At 40.1% G+C, this 20793-nt stretch overlaps 1 protein-coding gene across 1 annotated transcript; it reads left to right on the top strand.

Annotated features, from left to right (window-relative positions):
• Positions 1–1476: 1476 nt before the first annotated feature.
• LOC310863697 (E3 ubiquitin-protein ligase TRIM35-like) lies at positions 1477–15893 on the top strand (the record flags this gene model as incomplete). Its single annotated transcript, XM_083772194.1, has 6 exons — positions 1477–1503; positions 4131–4293; positions 5618–5787; positions 9065–9238; positions 12973–13916; positions 15728–15893. The coding sequence occupies 6 exons, from the start codon at positions 1477–1479 to the stop codon at positions 15891–15893; spliced, it is 1644 nt and encodes a 547-aa protein (XP_083628320.1).
• Positions 15894–20793: the final 4900 nt, after the last annotated feature.

The following is a 20793-nucleotide window of genomic DNA, read 5'->3' as shown; positions in this document are numbered from 1 at the left end:
TGCCCTGGTCACTTCATTTCTTGATACATACTACAGTGCCCTGCCGGGCATAATGAGCTTGTAGATCTGCCCTTTTGGTGCCTACATTGATTTGAAGTATTTGTACTTATCTTGTCCAATTTGCCCTTGTAGCACTATTTTCTTTATCACAGACAGTGCCCTGCCGGGCATAATGAGCTTGTAGCTCTGCTCTTTTCTTTACTTTTTACTAGGCCTACTTGGCAACCTGTCACTATGCACGTGACTAATCAGCTCCTAGATTAATAATGAGTTTCACTCTGACTCTACACCAACTATTTAGTGTTCCTAGTAAATACTCCTGTATTGTTTGTTCACTCCTGAACTTTGGCCCAATGCCATATCACTTATTTGTCCTGTTACTTTACAGCATTTACTCGTCATTAATTAATATACTGGGTTTCCTGCTGCGTTTTCAGTGAGTAATATTAGCTCATACAGAGAGCTTCATTTGAGTGTCTATGCATGTCTTTGACCTTGGCTATATGAGATAAGAGATAACACGCTCCGTGAAAGTCAGGGAGTAACTCTCTAGCTGTGTGGGGGTAGATTATAAACAAATTGTCTGCGTCTGTGAGAACAGAGCTAGGCATTCTCTTCTGATAAAAGCCTGTGTGCTGATGAACGGTATCTCCAAGTTACCATGGATACGCCAGCCATTTCGCCCTCCCGTCTATAACCTCTTGGCCCAGTCAGAATCTCGGGGAGTGCTCCTCTCTGGTGATAAGGTTACCATGGCTACGCCAGCTTCAGCGCTCTCTCGTCCATGGCCCGATGTGCGGAACAGAAAAGATGAGTTCTACGTCTCGCAACCGAAAAAACCGAAACCCCCCCCCCAACAAAACATTATAGCACTTCTAATCCTTACTTTGAGGCTAACTTTTTATTATTATTTATATATGGTCAATTGATTCTTAACAGCTCACAGGGCAGGCTAACTAGACACATTGAAACTTTACTCTAGTAAAACATTAGATTACTTTTACTGCCTTAAATAACCACCACATATAGCAGCCTCTGCTGCCTTCTTTATATTCATATTTTGGCTATTTTCCTTCTTAATACTCATATTTTGGCTATATGAGACTTCTATCTACATGCCTTGTAACTAGGCTGGACAATCTATTTCAATTAGGCTATTTGTGCCGCTTGTAGATCGGCTATTTTGCACACTCATGTAAGTGAATGAAACCCGAACCTCACGTCGGTCCTTACTGAATACTGATTCATATTTCACTTAAGCAATCCACCAGCCCCCTCAGATTGGAGGTTGATTTAGTGTGTGATAACCACATCAGCTTGACTACATACCGTGCATTACCCTGCATTAGTTCACAGACTCTTTGCTACTGTATTTAACTCATTTCCCAGCTGTAGCTCAGCAGAAACCAATGCATTACATGAAAGACACCAGAGATGCCACTCTTATGTGCCCACCTCTTACCATCCGCTTGCATAATGGATGACCGTGTCCTAACGACTGTGGTACACTTTCATACACATGAGCACCCCACTGCTGGGGGGAGCTTGAACTTCGACTGCCCATAGCCGAACTACTGTGGTACTTAAGCGTGTCTGGGAACCTCGACATCACTTTTCATAAACATGTGCACCCCTCTACTGGGGGTTGCTTCAACTTTGACTGTCCATAGTCGACAAGACACAGAACACAACAAAAAAACATAGACGCCACATGGAATGCACAACGATGTCTGTTCACACACCAGCCCTTATCTAGTACCTTGAAATGGGTACCTAAAATCTAGCAGTGACTTTTGACTTTGACCAGAGTGAATTACAGTATGCTGTGGGAACACGGCCACAGTCTTCAATACGCTATATCTCAGAAACGTAAATACGCTATATCTCAGACACGTATCCTGCTAGACAACATCATAGCAGATTTATAAAACAACAGGCAGAACTCACAGCTGTTGTGCGGGGCGTATCTCGTCCCGACTTCTAACCTAGCTGCGTGATACAAACACTAGGCCACTGTCCTGCTTCAAGAACAGTGTAATAACCAACAGAATAAATCTGTTCTGCTGACGTACCAAACGCCAGGCTTAATATGGACTCCAACCATATGCTGCGTGGGAACACCGACGCAGTCTTTTTCAACAGAATTAATCTGTTCTGCTAATGAACCTCATTAGGCTTACATATGGACTCAAACCATATACGCTGCTTGATCACAAACAGTCTTATCTCTAAACTCTGTCAAGTCACTAAAAAAAAATTGTATCAGTCACTTAAAAAACACACACTGACTAACAGGATCTATATCAGTGAAATTTGGAAGCTTGTACTAAATGTGGGAACAATAAAAAAGACAAGGTTTAACTAAGGTAAACCCTGCATCATAACCTATATTACTTTTACCAGACAAGAGGAGAGGCACTTTTTCTCTGGATGAAGAGTAAAATATGAAGTGAACTCACCCCTTGTCTGATCCCAACTTCACGACACCAATTGTTATGATTAATTGCTTACTGATTCTAATCTAAGTACTTGGACCCTCGTCTGGTTCTGGTGTGTGACGACCCGGTTGACATTTCCATGGTTCGGACAGACGGACATACGGGCAGGCCTGCTCCGGGAGAGAGATTAACATGACACGGAGACTTGGTCACATCAATACAATCACAAGGTTTATTGTCTTACAGGATCATATATATGCTTGCATACTTCGTGTCCTACTGACGTCACTGACTAGACATCACAAATCACTGCCTGCAGCACGCGGCCTTCAGCGTGCCCCTAACAGACCTAGGGAATGTTACAGTTCCGGCAGTGCACCTTACACATATATTCATACACATATATAAGTACATTGCATATTCACGTACAAGTACCTGCTATCAGTACACAGCCTGTTGAGTATATTACAACACAGTTAAGACATGGGTTTTCAACTGGTGGTCCGTGGACCACTGGTGGTCCGTGAAGGTGTGGTCGCTGATCATGCATTTAGTATGTAGGAAAGTATTCTGTAGGCGTATGATGAGTTGATGACGCATCAATGTTGTCAGTTACTGGGAAGTCGGACGCCAAGAACTTCCACAGAAAAGGGAGTTAGAATTTCAAGGGAAAGTAGGTATACCGAATTGCCTGGTTGAGTCACAATTATAAAGAAATATAATGTAATACTCAATACTCAATGTAATGTCTGCTCACTGCTCGTCATGCATAAATTGCAATGAACAGCATCATGAGTTTAATATGGAAGGTTAATTTCCCCCCATATTCCCCTCCTCCCAACACAACAGTGGTCCCCAGGTTGATTCTCAGTCAGGGTGGTGGTCCCTGGTTCATAATCAGTTGAAAACCCCTGCCCTAGGCCAAGGAAAAACCTTTGCCTGGAACTTTTCACATCTGCTCATCCTGGTGGAGACCTGTGCTCAGAAGGGCACTTTTTCTAGTTGTTTGTTTTACTTTTATAGGCTATCATTAAGTATAATCTTCAGTCTCTTGGTTCTTTATGTTTTTTCAATGCAAATTCCTTTCTACCATACGCCTACTTCTGACAGCAGTACAGGTCCAAACATATTCCTAGATCACTAAGTATGCTACATGTAGCTGAGATTCACCGGATCATTTCGTCATGTGACAGCTCTGGCTCTGCTTATAAAAAGGTCTTCTCTGTGTCAGTGTCAGCAGCGCTACCCAACAGGTGCATAGAAAACGGACAGACAGTCACAGACCGTCAGTCAGGCCGTGCAACAACGCAAAGAACATCGAATCTCAGGAAGCCTAGTATTACAGGTAAGCTCTGTCAATCAGATAACTGAATTGCCTTATTGATAAAGAATCCTGAATGAAGTTCCTCATAAAACAATATTATCTCATTTTCACTGTTCAATTCAATATCTCAAAAATGTGGGGGAACCAACGTGTCAGGTATTATCATTTTACCAAAGCGAAGCCTTAAATCAAGAGTGATGCCTTTGTTACAAATAATTAAACAAATTATATGAATTAGACAGAATGGGAAATCGAATGCTATCGATTGATTGAACCGATACATGGATTAACCAAACTTGAAATTATGTAAAATTAAATGTCACAGAAAATGTAGTGAAATGTTTCCTCCTTCCTCTCTTTCTCCACAGCCTCCAGTCTCCATAGCCTGTCTCCCAATGGCCAACTTGAATGTGGCCTTTTCAGCCACGTTGGCATCCACCTCAGATGTGAGTGTTGGACCTGGTAATAGTACCACCCTCGTGTTCCAGAATGTCTTCATCAACGAGGGCAAGGCCTACAACCCTGCCACAGGTACTGTGAGAACCTCAAAGAACTAGTCTTTGATGAACCGTTTCTTAGATTAATCTGATGTTATCCAATAACGAGTGCACGAGAGGTGAAGAATTATATGACAACGCCGACACAGTGCAGCTCTGACCTAGTGTGCTGGGTCTTAGGCCAAATCGCTTATTTTGATCGCAATTATTTTTTCTACACATCTGTCTTTCATAATGACCAAAGACACTGCACTGTGTTTTGTCCCAAGAGGGCTTCTGTAACATGGCAAGCGACAGTGGTGGAAAGTAACACATTTTGAGGTATTTGTACTTTACTTGAGTATTTCCAGTTCAAGTACTTTTACTTCTACTCTACTACATCTCGGAGCCACATTTTTTACTTTACTTACTATTTGAAAACTTTAGTTACTAGTTACTTTGTCGATTGGCCATTTGAAAATAGCCGATCTACAAGCTCACAGTGCGTTTCAACGCGACGCATTGTGAGCTTGTAGATCGGCTATTTTCAATACACTTTGTACACATTTTGAACTTGTGAAATTCTGCAATATGAGTACTTTTACTTTTAGTACTTTAAGTACAGTTTGATGCCGATACTTTTGTACTTTTACTCAAGTACATTTTCAATTCCGTACTTTTACTTGTGACGGAGTAGTTCTAAATTGCAGTGTTTACTTTTACTTGAGTAAAACAATTGAGTACTTTTTCCACCACTGGCCCAAACCACCCAGACGACGACTCTCTCTCTTGGTCAAATAGTCCAAGAGTAGTCCTTTAACCAGCCACGTACTGTATGTCAGACTAACAGGACAGTGGCCATGGGCAGTCCCCCCCCTTTTTTTCTGGTGACTGATATTGTTCTTCAAATACTGTATGTGATGTGACCGTGTTTTTTCAATTACCCTTCATTTATTTTTAACATTTTTTTGGCGAAATTGAGAAGAATCCAGAAAGAAATCCCAAATATATATATTTTTTATTAATTTACAAAAAAACACGGGTACCTCACGTATTAGAAGGACAACATCAGTCACCAGGATGGTTGTTTTTGATTAATCTCTCATGATTAAACTGGAGTTTGAAGTTACGGCTAAATTGAATATAAAATATCTAAATGTTGAATCGAGCAACTTAAAAACTGCCTGGGTTGTTCACAAACAATGAATAGACGATATAATTACCAAACGTTTTTTCTTAAGTGAAATATCCATTTAATACTTAGTAACTTTGGGTCAGCACTTGGGTTCGCGCTTCGTTATTCCATTCACATCAAACGTACAGTCAAGAAGTTATGCTAAACGGACACTGCTCTAATGATATTGCTGATGTGCCTGCAGGTCACTTCAATGCTCCGTGTAAGGGAGCGTTCCAGTTCACCTTCACAACGCTCGGCATGGATGATCGTTACAACTCAGGGGCCCAACTGAGGAGGAACGGCCAAATTCAAGTCTCCATCTGGCAAGACAAGGGAAATGGCCGTGACAGCTCCACCCAATCAGTGATTCTGGTACTCGACAAAGGAGACACCGTGTATTTGTCCACTTGGGGGAAGGATGATCAGATAGGAGACAATGAGAACCACCATGTTACATTCAATGGCGTTCTGCTCTTCCAACTAGTGTAGACATGCTGTACTGTAGCCCAATGGTTAGCAACCTTTTCAGGGTGTGACCCCCCCCCCCCCCAAAAAAAGAAAAAAAAAAAGAAAAATTATTATTTGATCTGGGGTCCACCCACAATAATCATATATTAAAGGTACCACCCAAAAATAATCATATTTGAATGGTACCACCCAAAAATAATCATAATTTGAACCGGGAGCTACCCACAATAACCATATTTGAACTGGGGACCCCCAAGCAAAATGAGTAAATATAACATCAAGATCAGTTTGACCACTTCAAACCTACCCTGTATAACCTACAATCTCACTATGTGTCACATTGCGAGCTTCTAGACATTGGTATTCCTGAATGGTTTTAATGACACAACTCAATGTGGATTTTCAGACGGGTCATGTTTATTTGGGGGTCCTTGACATGGAAAGGTGTGAGAACCACTGGTGTGTGTACGCTGCAGGTGAACACAGGAGGGAGTGTAGAAAATAATGCTTTTCAGGTGCTGATAAAACACCTTTATATCCAACAAGTAGTACTAGTGAGCCTTTCGCGCATTTCTTTTAGAATTAGACTTAAGCAGTGGTGGGAAAAGTACTTTTGGTTTTACTTCTATATTGTTTTATTTTACTTTTACAATTACATGTCAAGATTTACTTGAGGAAAAAGTACCAAAAATTGGCATCAAAACATAATTAAATGACTAAAAACTAAAGTATGCTTGCAGTATATGTCCCATTTCACAAGTTCAATAAGTATACAAATCTTTTGAAAATAGCAGATCTGCTATTTTCAATTGGCCAATGTATATGGTTGATGCATGTTTTGAAATAATCAAAATCTACAAAGTATAACTAGTAACTAAAGTGCTCAAAGTTGTGTGCAGGCTGCCAAGGCACATAACTTTAATTCTGATTAAGCGGGTGGATTCTGCCCATGCTTTTAAATGGGAACAGGATTTCTGCTAAAAAAAAAAATAGGAGGAAAAAGCATTGACAGAATCTGCCCTCGTCGGTAGCATCAAATGTTGGTGTGAGCACGCCCTGGAGCGGTATTTCACTTTAAAACACATCTGGGCTTATTTTTGAGTTTCACCACACAGTTTTTTTTAAGTTGCTTGATTTAGTATTTAGATATTTGATATTCATGTTAATACTCTGACACTCCCCTTCACATAAACTCCATTTTAAACATTCAGGTCACTCATATCATCCTAATGCCATGTTTTTTCTATTACTATTTTTAAATACCAATATAGTTTTGTTTTTGTTCTATTAAATATTGAACTCATAACTTTAAACTGTAAACACAAAAGCCAGAGTATAGACATTAAAACAATGCGTTATAGTGAAATATCCTTTTAATTAACCTTGGCCTAATAGTATATGGTCTCTATTGTATCTCATGTCCTACTGGTGGTTTTGGTCTTACATTAATTAACATTATACTCTGCTGTATTTTCATTCTAAATAAATGATGCTGTGCATTTAACTTGTGTGGCCATCCTTCCTTGCAAGTGCACCATTTAGTTGTTTAAACCCATTCTGACCGGGCACCCATTTTGGTGTCGGCATCATGTTATGCTTTAGCTATTGAAAAATAGCAGATCTACAAGCTCATATCGCGCCACCGAGTGGCGCGATACGAGCTTGTAGGTCTGCTATTTTTTGAAAAATCAAAGAACGACTGACATTTTTAGAATCTGATCTCAGGTCAGAATGGGTTCGTCAGACCAGTGTGTGTCCCAGTGGAAAGCTCGTATGAATCTGATCTCAGGTCAGAATGGGTTAATCCAAGGACGAGAGGCAGATGAAGCAGAGATCCCTTACCTGAGGCAGGGAGCCCTTAGCTAAGAAAGATGAAGCAGGGACCACTACATTGTATACAAATGTATACATAATACATATTTTTGGCATCTGCCACTTGAATTAAGGTGACTTGATTGATTGACATAAAAATGTTCTTTTATGTTAAGCATTGCATTGTGGATTTGAGCTGACAGGGGCCTGTCAGCTCAAATCCACAATGCAATACTTAACATAAAAGAGTGTTGCGTGCAAATGTCGGTACCATTACAAATATATGTGCACATAGAAATGGGGGCTTCAGCCCCTGCCCGTTTACCCGTCTGTAAAACAACTGCCCTCTCCAGACCACGGATGCAGCATTTACTATGGTGAAAGAAATACGTGTTGCGCTGTGAGCTTGTAGATCTGCTATTCTTGCTATGGCTTAGAGCCAGTGTCATAGTATTTACGCAGAGCATGACGAATCATCATTATCAATGATCATTTGATTTGATTGAATATATTGGCAGAAAATGCATGGAAACACTACAGGGTACAGTCAAAGTGTAATGAAACTAGAGGTTCGGGCCACTTTGCGGTCCCGAATTTTTAGGAATACATTTCTGTTCTTTAAACCACACTATTTCATTTGATAATGTGATAATGTGGCATATTGTTTCATAATTTGTATTATTTGTGTTGCGACGTTGACATGACTAGAAACGTCTTAAATCTCCTGTTAAAAACGGGAGTTCTTCATTGATTTCTCCAGTTGTTCCCGGTGTTGCCATGTCGGCTTGTTATAAGCGACTTATTTTTCAGTAAAGTTGCTTGAAAATATTGGTAGTTTACTAGTTGCAGGTTGCAGTTTTTATTTAGTCATGTTCCCTACTATAGTTTAAACCTGTGATTCTGCTCAAACATTGTCATAAAGGACCCCCATGTATTTGTGCACACGTATCTCCATCTGGAAAATAATTTGTGCCAGGGTTTTTTTTATTTTTTGTATAAAACAAAAACTATTTTGGAAAATACAAGCTCACGACACATTGTGAGCTTGTAAATCTGCTTTTCTCAAGTAGCTACTGATGTATAGTCTTAGTATAGAAATATGAAGTATAGTAGCTCATTTGTAGAGTGGCTTCTTTTCCTAGATCTGATTGCTTATTTCTCTCACACAATCTGTGCTCACAACACATTGCGACGCATTGTGAGCTTGTAGATCTGGTATTTTAACTTAAAGACACTCCGTCTGTGAGTAAATTGTGAATACCAGACTTTTATTGTAAACGGAGCATTTCTACATTATGGTATTGATACTTTTACTATAAAAATATAATATATGAGTACTTCTTCCACCAATGCTGTGTTTGTGTCTCAGGGGGTGTGGCTGGGGCCGGCCTACCTGCTGGAGTTTGAAGGCTACAACACCTTCCTGTTCATCTGGCTGGCCGCTCTGCTGTTCCTGCTCATCAACTGCTTCATCCTGCTTCAGATTCTGGCCCATTATACGCTCCCCCCCAACACCACGACACGGACCGCACACAGACTCAAGGTCCAATAAATGGACGCGCGGAAGGATCTTCTCCTTGTTCTACCATTCCATGTCGAAACACTGTGTGATGCACACCCTGTTTTGGAAAGAACTTTGGGCCCCTTCCCTACTTCCCTCACAGGTGTTATCAATGATACTAACGAAGGCTCTGTTCCATTATGTTCCAGTCAAACAGAGTCAGGGTAGTTGGCTCACTAGAAACACTCTGTTACACCAGTGGGTCTCAAAGTGAAATATATTGACAGTTTCATGACTTAAATGTTAGGGAGCTACTACTAGCGGAGAAGAGAGCCAATAGAACAAGTCATTTTATGTCTGGTTGCGTAGTAAAATAGTAGATCTACAAGCTCACAATGTCACGTCTCACATTGCGATGCTTTGTGCTTTGCTTGTAGATCTGCTAGTTTCAAATGCCCAAAATATAGAGGGCTGAAATTGTTAAGTGTCTTTTAAACATCTGACAACTGAAAAAGCCAAAATGCAGTAACTACGGGGGGAAAAATGTCAGATTAAATTATAAAAGTTTTTCAAATGGTCAGCCAAATGAGATACCAGCAAATAAGTGATATTATAATAATTGTAAATATGTTCTTCAAGGAATTGCTCATACCCCAAAATCATGAAGGCTAATATGACCTTTATTGGGATACACAAATAAGTCGGCCTGTCGAAAAATACTGCGCTTTGGCTTTGTAGATCGCAGCAGAGTAGGTCACACCGGTGTACTCTGAAAAGATGACTCAATAATAGTAATACAGATTATGCTATTTAGTTGTCTGACTGATATGCAGCACTCCATAGGTCACTGTCATCACGGACAAAACATATTGTATCATGTTATAAATATGGACTGTTTCACTGTTACATTAATTACGGTGCACACACTTCCTAGATGCCAGAGCAGGGCCTCTGTCCCAATCTTTTCCACAATTCCTTGACAGTTTTCCTACAGAGTTCGTCCAAACATCCCGCAAATCAGTAAACTACACAGTCTATCTATATAGTCATTAAATAAATAAAAACCGGTACATATTCCATCCTGATTGGCTAACAAAGTTTGCAGCATGTTGCTCCATTTTGAACAAAATACCTCAAATCATGAACATGGCATGACCAAGACGGATCTGTCTGATATTTCACATGGCATCCTGATTGGCCAATTCTGAACATTGCCGGCCCACAATGACCTGCACACACACAGGTCACACAATGACCTGTACTCCGAAGAGCACTTTTTTATGTTTTGTTTTTCTTTTTACAATGCCCGTAAGCCTACATGGAAATTGTCAAACGTGAATTTAGTTTTTAAATGAGAAGTTTTTGTCTTCCATAAAAGAAAGGTGTATGAATAAATCATGAGAAAAGAATACTGTGACAAGTCGTGCTAGTCAGGCAGGTGGTTTGGGGGGTGAATGGTGAGAGCTCATTAAGGACAAATGTAGTGGTTCTCACATTTTCTTCCACGGAACAGTGTCAACGTCTGTGCACTCACTGTTCCGTGGAAGACGTGCGTCAATGTTATCAGAATTACTGGGAAGTCTGAGGTTAAGAAATTCCAAAGAAAAGGCAGTTAGAATCTCAAGAAGGGTGAAGTGTACCAGCTTGCCTGATTGAGTCATCATTATTACGAAATGTGCCCATATAATCATGTCATCATGTGCTATATCTTGCACGTATTTGCCATTTTTACTATATATATATATATATATATATATATATATATATATTACTATTATATATATTACTACTATTATTAAAATAGTTCAAATAGCCGATAATAGCCATAATGTATGGATGTAGATCTGCTTCAAGATAGTAAAATATGGGGAAAAAAAGTTTAGGGATAAAGGTTATAGGGCCAAGATATAGGGCCACATGTGTCAGTACGGTATATCAGTTAAGACATGGGTTTTCAACTGGTGGTCCGTGGACCACTGGTGGTCCGTGAAGGTGTGGTCGCTGATCATGCATTTAGTATGTAGGAAAGTATTCTGTAGGCGTATGATGAGTTGATGAGTTACTGGGAGTTACTGGGAAGTCGGACGCCAAGAACTTCCACAGAAAAGGGAGTTAGAATTTCAAGGGAAAGTAGGTATACCGGATTGCCTGGTTGAGTCACAATTATAAAGAAATATAATGTAATACTCAATACTCAATGTAATGTCTGCTCACTGCTCGTCATGCATAAATTGCAATGAACAGCATCATGAGTTTAATATGGAAGGTTAATTTCCCCCCATATTCCCCTCCTCCCAACACAACAGTGGTCCCCAGGTTGATTCTCAGTCAGGGTGGTGGTCCCTGGTTCATAATCAGTTGAAAACCCCTGCCCTAGGCCAAGGAAAAACCTTTGCCTGGAACTTTTCACATCTGCTCATCCTGGTGGAGACCTGTGCTCAGAAGGGCTTTTTCTAGTTTCGCCCATGTTTTGTAATGGCATCATCATGCTATTATGCCCTTTATACAGAGTGAACTTAACAATGATAAATTAATTACTTTTATATAATCACCAACATGAATTATGTTTGTTATTTACAGCTAGGTAGTGGGGTGAGATGTAAAAGGGGCGACCGTACCTGTTACCCTCTGGACAATAGACTTAGGTTTGATCAACACATCTATCACACAAGTTAAGATCATTATCTGTTTCTCCTCATCTTCTTCTGTTCTGTTGTACTGTTTCTGTTTCTACAACATACTGTCCATGCCTAACAGAAACAAACTTTTCAGTATTACCCATATTTCTTCCAAGATCATTGGACCATACTTTCTGATATGAACAATAAGGCCATCATATGGCTAGCACTCTCAACACATGACACTGATCATCCTCTATCACTTTTTCAACCTCATGCCGTCAGGACAAAGATACAGAACCCTGCCATGGAAAAAGGTCAGTTTTAGTAGGAGTGTTGTCCCCTCTGCCATTGCGGCATTAAACAAAACAATAAAATGTTATAATTGTATCACTCATTGTACTTATAAATATCATAATACATTATGATATTTGGTGGCTTGAAAGAGCATGACTCCACTATAGGCCTGACAGCTATATTGTTTTGTATCTTATGATTCAGTTTGTCCTTGAAGCAGCTACAGCTGCTATGATCTCAGCCATGTGCTCTTGGCAGAACTACCGTACCACTGATATTGTACACGATATCATAGTGGGAAACCCACATCATGTTCATAAAGCATATCCATCACCATCACTACCTACAATATTGTCTATTTGCCTCATCAATGCTGATTGATCCAGAATCCCACAACAGCGCACAACTGCAGTGACGTCACCCTGACGTCCACTCCAAATGAGTCTACTCATACAGAACCAAATAAGAACACAGCACATAGTCTTTCCACAAATACAGGAGGCAAACTCATCTACTTGAAGCTGCTGCTCACTCTATCAGCTGAGCGGGCCCGTATCAGTAACAGGATTCAAAGTGAAAGAGTTGTCCTGCGACTGACTGGCAGATTTGAGAGGAGGATAGCTTCACTACATGGATTTCCAGTCACCTTTTTCAGAAGAGGACTTTTCCTGTCCTGTGTGTCGTGACATATTTAAACATCCGATTATCCTTCCATGTAGCCATAGCTTCTGTAAAGCCTGTCTCCAGGAATGGTGGATACATAAGGTAATAAAAGAATGTCCAGTTTGTCAGAAAACATCTTCAGTGGATGATCCACCCTGTAACCTGGCTCTGAAGAACCTGTGTGAGACCCTCTTACAGGAGAAACAAATGGATCCCAAGGAGGAGGTCCAGGAATCACTGAAACTGTTACAGGAGAAACTGAAGGTCTTTAATGAAGTTAAAACTAACTGTGACCAAGCAGCGGAACACATGAAGGTCCAGGCCCAGAACACTGAGAGCAATATTAAGGAACAGTTTAAGAAGCTTCATCAATTTCTACAAGAGGAAGAGGAGGCTAGGATCACTGCACTTAGGGAGGAAGAGGAGCAGAAAAGTCACATGATTAATGAGAAGATTACAGGTCTAAACCGAGATATAGCAACCCTGTCACACACAATCAGAGCCATAGAAGAGGTGCTGAGAGCGGAACACATCTTATTCCTGCAGAACTACAAGACCACAGTGGAAAGGGTCCAGTTCACACTGCAGGACTCACAACTGGTCTCAGGAGCATTGATAGATGAGGCCAAACACCTGGGAAACCTGACCTTCAATGTCTGGCACAAGATGAAGGACATTGTGTCCTACAATCCTGTGATTCTGGACACCAACACTGCCTGTCCAGTCCTGATCCTGTCTGATGACCTGACCAGTGTTAAGCGTGGAGAGGAACAGCATCTTCCTGACAACGCAGAGAGGTTTGACTGCTGGTGCCATGTCCTGGGTTCTGAGGGCTTTAAGTCAGGGACTCACAGCTGGGATGTAGAGGTTGGACACAGTAGACTTTGGTCTGTGGGTGTGTTAGCAGGGTCTTTTGAGAGGAAGGGAGACAGGGGGGGTCAATTCTGGGATATAATGTTAGCTGATGGTTTATACATCGCAGAATCCTCACCATGGTCAATAACCGACCTCTCAGTGGAGCATAAACCCCAGAGGATTAGAGTCCAATTGGACTGGAACAGAGGAAAGGTGTCCTTCTCTGATCCTGATACTAACACACATTTACACACCTTCACGCACACATTCACCGACACACTCTTTCCGTACATTTTTAATGGTGACGATACTCTCCCTCTGAAGATGTTACCAAGGAAAATCAGTGTAATTAAAGGAGAGGACGACTTGGATGAGCTGGCTGTTGACGTGGACTACTACATTTTAGAATCCATATGATGTGGGCTAGCCACATTGTACCAAAGAGTCCTACCAGAGGACACACTGAGGTTCCAACTTTTAGTGTAGAGGATATAATTTAGAATCAAGAATCAAGATTAGTTGTCACTTTTCAGGTAGGCTACAAGCAGCGGAATGCAAGTGTGTGAAAAAGACATCACAATAGTGTGCAATGTTGTGTGCAGTGTACAATAACAAATAAGCATTACATAATAAAAGGAATAAAGTATATCAAAATAAATATGAAAATAAAAATACAGATACAGCTTCGTGCTCAGCTCCTTTGTGACAAGAACAAAGTAACCTGACCTGGATCGGGAGCTTGAGTTTCACTAGATACTACAAACACTGCATGCGGACTGTAGCGACGTACTGTACTAAAGACAAGGTGGCATATTGCCACTGGCAGCACCTCCTTTTTTGTGTCAAACAGGCATTTCTCAGTCCATTAACTCTGCTTCTCTGTTTATTCCTACTAACATAATGGCAGTGGTGCAGAGAGAGTAAATATAGTTGATGACTAGTCACTAGTGAGTACAATGTATGTGCCATAAAATAGATAAACTGTTCTAAGTTGTCTAAAGTTATACTGCTCTGGGTGCACAGATCTTTACCATTGACTGTCATACGTTGTTGTACATGCACGGTCCACTCCTCAGTGCAAGTGAATGGAGCTTTCTCAGTTTCTTGTGCCAAACATATAGATAAATACACATACTGGTAGATCCTGCAGTAACTCATTCTGCCATATTGGTCCTGGTAAGCTGCAGCTTCTGCATGCATGTCTATTGGAATTTTAAACTCACTGAATTCTCAACCGAATACGGTATTGGTTAAATATTTAAAAAAATGATTTTCATACCAAATTTTACACACACATAAAATAATAGTTTTAAAACAAATCGTGTTTTGTCTCCATAGGCATTGATAGTCTGTGTGCATTGTTTTTTTGTGTCTTTTTTTACATGCAAATGCAAATGGCTTTTTCAATGTTTTCATTATTTTTATATTTCCAGGTCCTAGAAATGTTTTACAGAATTGGTAAATTAAAATGAAATAGGATATAGATATAGACAATAGGTGGGACACTACAGTCATGCTTTCTAATTCATAGCAAATTGTTAGCAAGAAGGATTCATAATTAAAGACACAATACAATAAAATAATGTACAGCTTTATTGAGGTATATATTTTATATTTACTTTATTATCCACTTGTGGACATTTGACACATCCTACCTGGAGCTATTGATTTCATGGCATACATTTTTTTTATTTACTTCTGTTAAATCTATCTATTGAGTTCTTATATGGATTTGCATACAAGTTATATTATTGTAAATATATGGAAATACAAGTAACATTATTGTAAATGTAAATAAAGTAAGTAAGTAAGTAATCATGATTAACATAACATGAGATTAATTTACTTTGACAGCCCTAATAGAAACACGTATGTCTAATATAAATACAATGAGCATGTGTCTATGGAACCAACAATACTATACAAATCGTAAAAGTATAGTTCAACCAATGTGAGTAATTATACTGTAATACAACAGTTCAGACAACTCATCACCAGAACATTTCTTTTAGAACTCGTCTGGAGGGACCGAAACGTTGCATTATTAAAATGTACCAAGCAGATACACAGTGTGCGGGTGTATTTTCCTTCCTTTCAGAACTGGCTCATCTAAAGGTGTTCACATACTTGTCTACAGGGGCCAGATGACCACCCTCTGGCCTACCACAAAGTGTGAGACCCTCAAATTCCACTATGGAATCAACACGACCTGCAGCAAGCATCAGAAGCAGGAACATGCTGATTTCAAAGAGATCCGTCCTTAGTCAGTTTGCTTTGAAGGATAAGTGAAGAAAGTGTAACATTGTCTGCCCTGATGGTCTAATCGACCAAAACGTTGACTTAATAAAGTGTGTGCGGGACCTTTTCTTTGTTTTTCAAAGATACCCTTTTTAATATATGCTCTATTGCCGTACGTACCTTTCACTATAGCCTTCTGAGGTGTACATCAGTGAAGTGTAAATATTATGACAATATAATTTCATTAATTATTGAGCTGATATACAATTATACATATGGATTACCCTTTCACTCGTCAGATTTCTATGTTTGGTTTATATTCCCCATAAATGAGCAAAAGAAAACTCAACACAAACAATTGCCACACTGTAGTGTATACTAAGTATTAAAACAATATTTTTTAATTGGGGTGCACATCACGTCAATTTGAGGGATAATGACATGAACATGTTTGAGAAACACTTTTGGGCCATTCTGCATGTTATGTCGTTTTTTCTTATTTAGTTTCTCGAGCTATGATTGAAAATTAAATCACTAATATGGAAATACAATAGCTTCAAATTCCTAAAGAACAACAGAAACTGGTGTGGTGAAGAAGGAATAACCTGGTTGTAGTGTTCATAACCTTATACAGTACATCTAAATGGTAATTCATGTAAATTGCTGACATTATCATGAACACAGTATGCCAATAAAACACACCACAAATCACCTTTTATCTGAATGTTTATTACAAGACAAAAATACAACATAAGTCAAAAGTAAATACAGTGAAACTAAGTCTAGCAGCAAAGGGTAGTTGCTGTGGTCCATGATACCACCCCTGACATTATTACAACCTAGCCACTGCCACACTGCCTACGTGCAAAAACTGTACATGGGAAAAAGTTAAAAATAAACTATCAACAGTATACAATATAAAACAGTGATAGCCAATACATGAAAAACTGCCTGCTGGATTTACACTTAAGAGACATTTCCAACACCCATAAAAAGACTGGGATGACAATTCTCTTTCTTTTTCTTGTTATTGCTCCTATCTAAATGTCATGTTCCATAGTGACACACACCTTCTCAGGCAACACCCTCAGAGGGAGATGGTGAATAGTAGAAATGAAAGGAAATAGTTTATCAGTGAAAGTGTGTGTAAAGGTGTGTAGGTGTGTGTTAGTTTCAGGATCGGAGAAGGACAGCTCTCCTCTCAGTCCTCTGTTCCAGTCCAGCTGGACTCTGATCCTCCAGGGTTTCTGCTCCACCAAGAGAGCAGTCGCCGACCCTGCTACGTTTGCTGTGTATGTGCCATTTCTAAAGCCTAAACACCAAAACAAACCAGTAACTCCATTGTTTATCTGGAAAGACTCTTCTAACACCCCCAGTTCCCAGAAGTTATTGTTTCCAACTTCAATGTCCCATCTATGAGTCCCTGAGTTAAATCCCTCAGAACCCTGGACCACGTGCAGGTAGTCCGGGTTGGTATACAGCTCTTCACGCACATCATCATTGTACAACACACTGGTCAGATCATCAGACAGGATGAATCCAGTATAGACTGTATTGGGATCCAGGATCACAGGAGTGTAGGAGACAATCTCCTTCATCTTGACCCAGGTTCTGAAGGTCAGGTTGCCCAGGTGTTTGGCCATGTCCATCACTACTTTTGAAGGCTGTGGATCTGGCAGTGTGCGCTGGACTCGTTCCACTGTGGATTTATAGTTCTGCAGGAATGAGATGTCATCTGCCTCAACATCTCTGATGGTGTTGGAAAGAGTCACCATTTCTCTGCACAGACTCTCAATCTTTTCCATCAACATCTGGCTTTTCTGTTTCTCTTCCTCCCTCACCTCAGTGATTCTGACCTTCTCTTCCTGACGTAGGTAATCCCGAATATTCTTGAACTGTTTCTTAATCTGTATCTCAGTGTGTTGGGCCTGCACCTTAATGTATTCTGCTGTTTGATGATATCCTGCTTTAATCTCTTTAAGGTCCTCTAGTTTCTCCTCTATGGTCTTCAGTGATTCCTGAAGGTCCTCTTTGAGTTGTTTTGCAGATTCGTAAATGGGTCTGAACTTATGTCCTGCATGTTTTTCACAAACTTGGCACACTAGGCATGCCAAATGTTCATCATCCAGACAGAACAGCCTGAGTTTCTCATCATGTAGAGGGCAGAGAACCTCAGACATACATCTGTGACTTCTCTCCTCTAAGAAGTTCTCACACAGGTTATTCAACACCAAATTGATGGGAGGTTGATCTAGAGAGGAGTTTGTTTTGCAAACAGGACATGACTTGTGGTGTGATGGTTTTCCTGTCCACCATTGCTGCATACAGGACTTGCAGAAGCTGTGGCTACACGACAGGATAACAGGGTGTTTAAAGATGTCACGGCACACAGGACAGGTGAGTTCCTCTTCCTGCCGAGTCAAATAGGAATCCTTGCCGTCAGTTACTTCCTCCTTTGGAATATCCTGTGCGGTTGACATGACTGTAAGTCACCAGTGTTGCGTTGTGTTCTGTAGGGGAAACAACAATGTTAGCATTATGAGTAGCAGTGGTGCTAGTAATAGTTGTTTAATTACTATTATTCATTATTATTAATCAGGTTTAATACTGTTAAACTAACTTTGATTCTGTATATGTGGCCTATGGTTTTCAAAGGGAATGGGGCAAACAGTGTCAGTCTTGGACACATTAGGTAGAATCAAAGTTAGCTGTGAACGTACCCTTAGTAGTAATTGTAGTAGTATCAGTACTAGTAGATGGAAACCAGAATTTGAGCCCTTCAAAAAAAATCACTGCAAGTCAAATTAATTAAGACAAGAATTGTGAAATCATAAACATACCTGATAACTTCACCAAGTCCAGAAGAAAGAAGTTCAGCTCTTAAGGACAACACACATTAATGACAAGTGAAGTGACACCAAAGAGAACAGAGCCCTGCTAAATACTCACAGAGGGAGTCTGATGGTCCAATCAGAGTGGAGGGTGGGACACACCAACAACTGTACTGGAGAACTGTTGGTTAATAGCCCCTGCCCCCACTTAACCCTTGACACCAGTGCATAGTCAAACAATTCTCAAAGTTGTTAATTTGAGATTTGAGTTGTCTATAAACACAGTTTATCGATCATTCCAGTAAGGCAGCTAAAGTCTGTATTTACCCATTATATTTCTAGTATTCCTCCTAGACTATTCTGGAAAACTGACCAAACTGTGGCTTTCTCGATCTGATAAATGTATCCAATATATTTTACTTCATAATGTATTAACATATTTACCGGTAGCTGCCTTAATTGCAACACAGCTCTGCTAAATATAAATCAGCACAGTAATTTGATCCAATATAAGTAACAATAAAATACATTATTGTAAAGTCAATTTACCCAAGACATGATATGTATTTGACAACCAACACAATAAATGTGTTATTTTTGTATCACATAATTGTTTTTTCAATTCAATTCAAGCTTTATTGGCATGAGAAAACAAATGGATTGCCAAATCAAATGTAATGAAATCACACCCGTGAGGGGCGCTATCATACATCATCATCTCAAAAATAGTTTATATTTAAATTAACTATTATTTAGGGGCCATTTAGATTCTAAATGGTAATTCATGTGAATTGCTGACTGACATTATCATGAACACAGTATGCCAATAAAACACACACCACAAATCACCTTTTATCTGAATGTTTATTACAAGACAAAAATACAACATAAGTCAAAAGTAAATACAGTGAAACTAAGTCTAGCAGCAAAGGGTAGTTGCTGTGGTCCATGATACCACCCCTGACATTATTACAGCCTAGCCACTGCCAGACTGCATACGTGCAAAAACTGTGCATGGGAAAAAGTAAAAATAAACTATCAACAGTATACAATATAAAACAGTGATATCCAATACTGGCATGAAAAACTGCCTGCTGGATTTACACTTAAGAGAAATGTTCAACACCCATAAAAAGACTGGGAGGAATTCTCTTTATTTTTCTTGTTATTGCTCCTATCTACATGTCATGTTCCATAGTGACACACACCTTCTCAGGCAACACCCTCAGAGGGAGATGGTGAATAGTAGAAATGAAAGGAAATAGTTCATCAGTGAAAGTGTGTGTGAAGGTGTGTATGTGTGTGTTAGTGTCAGGATCGGAGAAGGACAGCTCTCCTCTGTTCCAATCCAGCTGGACTCTGATCCTCCAGGGTTTCTGCTCCACCAAGAGTGCAGTCGCCGACCCTGCTACGTTTGCGGTGTATGTGCCATTCCTAAAGCCTAAACACCAAAACAAACCAGTATCTCCATTTATCTGGAAAGACTCTTCTAACACCCCCAGTTCCCAGAAGTTATTGTTTCCAACTTCAATGTCCCATCTATGAGTCCCTGAGTTAAATCCCTCAGAACCCTGGACCACGTGCAGGTAGTCCGGGTTGGTATACAGCTCTTCACGCGCATCATCATTGTACAACACACTGGTCAGATCATCAGACAGGATGAATCCAGTATAGACTGAGTTGGGATCCAGGATCACAGGAGTGTACGAGACAATCTCCTTCATCTTGACCCAGGTTCTGAAGGTCAGGTTGCCCAGGTGTTTGGCCATGTCCATCACTACTTTTGAAACTGGCTGTGGATCTGGCAGTGTGTGCTGGACTTTTCCCACTGTGGTTTTATAGTTCTGCAGGAATGAGATGTCATCTGCCTCAACATCTCTGATGGTGTTGGAAAGAGTCACCATTTCTCTGCACAGACTCTCAATCTTTTCCATCAACATCTGGCTTTTCTGTTTCTCTTCCTCCCTCACCTCAGTGATTCTGGCCTTCTCTTCCTGACGTAGATAATCCCGAATATTCTTGAACTGTTTCTTAATCTGTATCTCAGTGTGTTGGGCCTGCACCTTAATGTGTTTTGCTGTTTGGTGATATCCTG

Source organism: Protomyctophum parallelum, assembly GCF_964188405.1.
Source record: "Protomyctophum parallelum genome assembly, chromosome: 8".
Taxonomy (NCBI): Eukaryota; Metazoa; Chordata; class Actinopteri; order Myctophiformes; family Myctophidae; genus Protomyctophum; species Protomyctophum parallelum.
The sequence above is the reverse complement of the archived record's forward strand: the minus strand, read 5'-3'. Positions and strand labels throughout refer to the sequence as shown.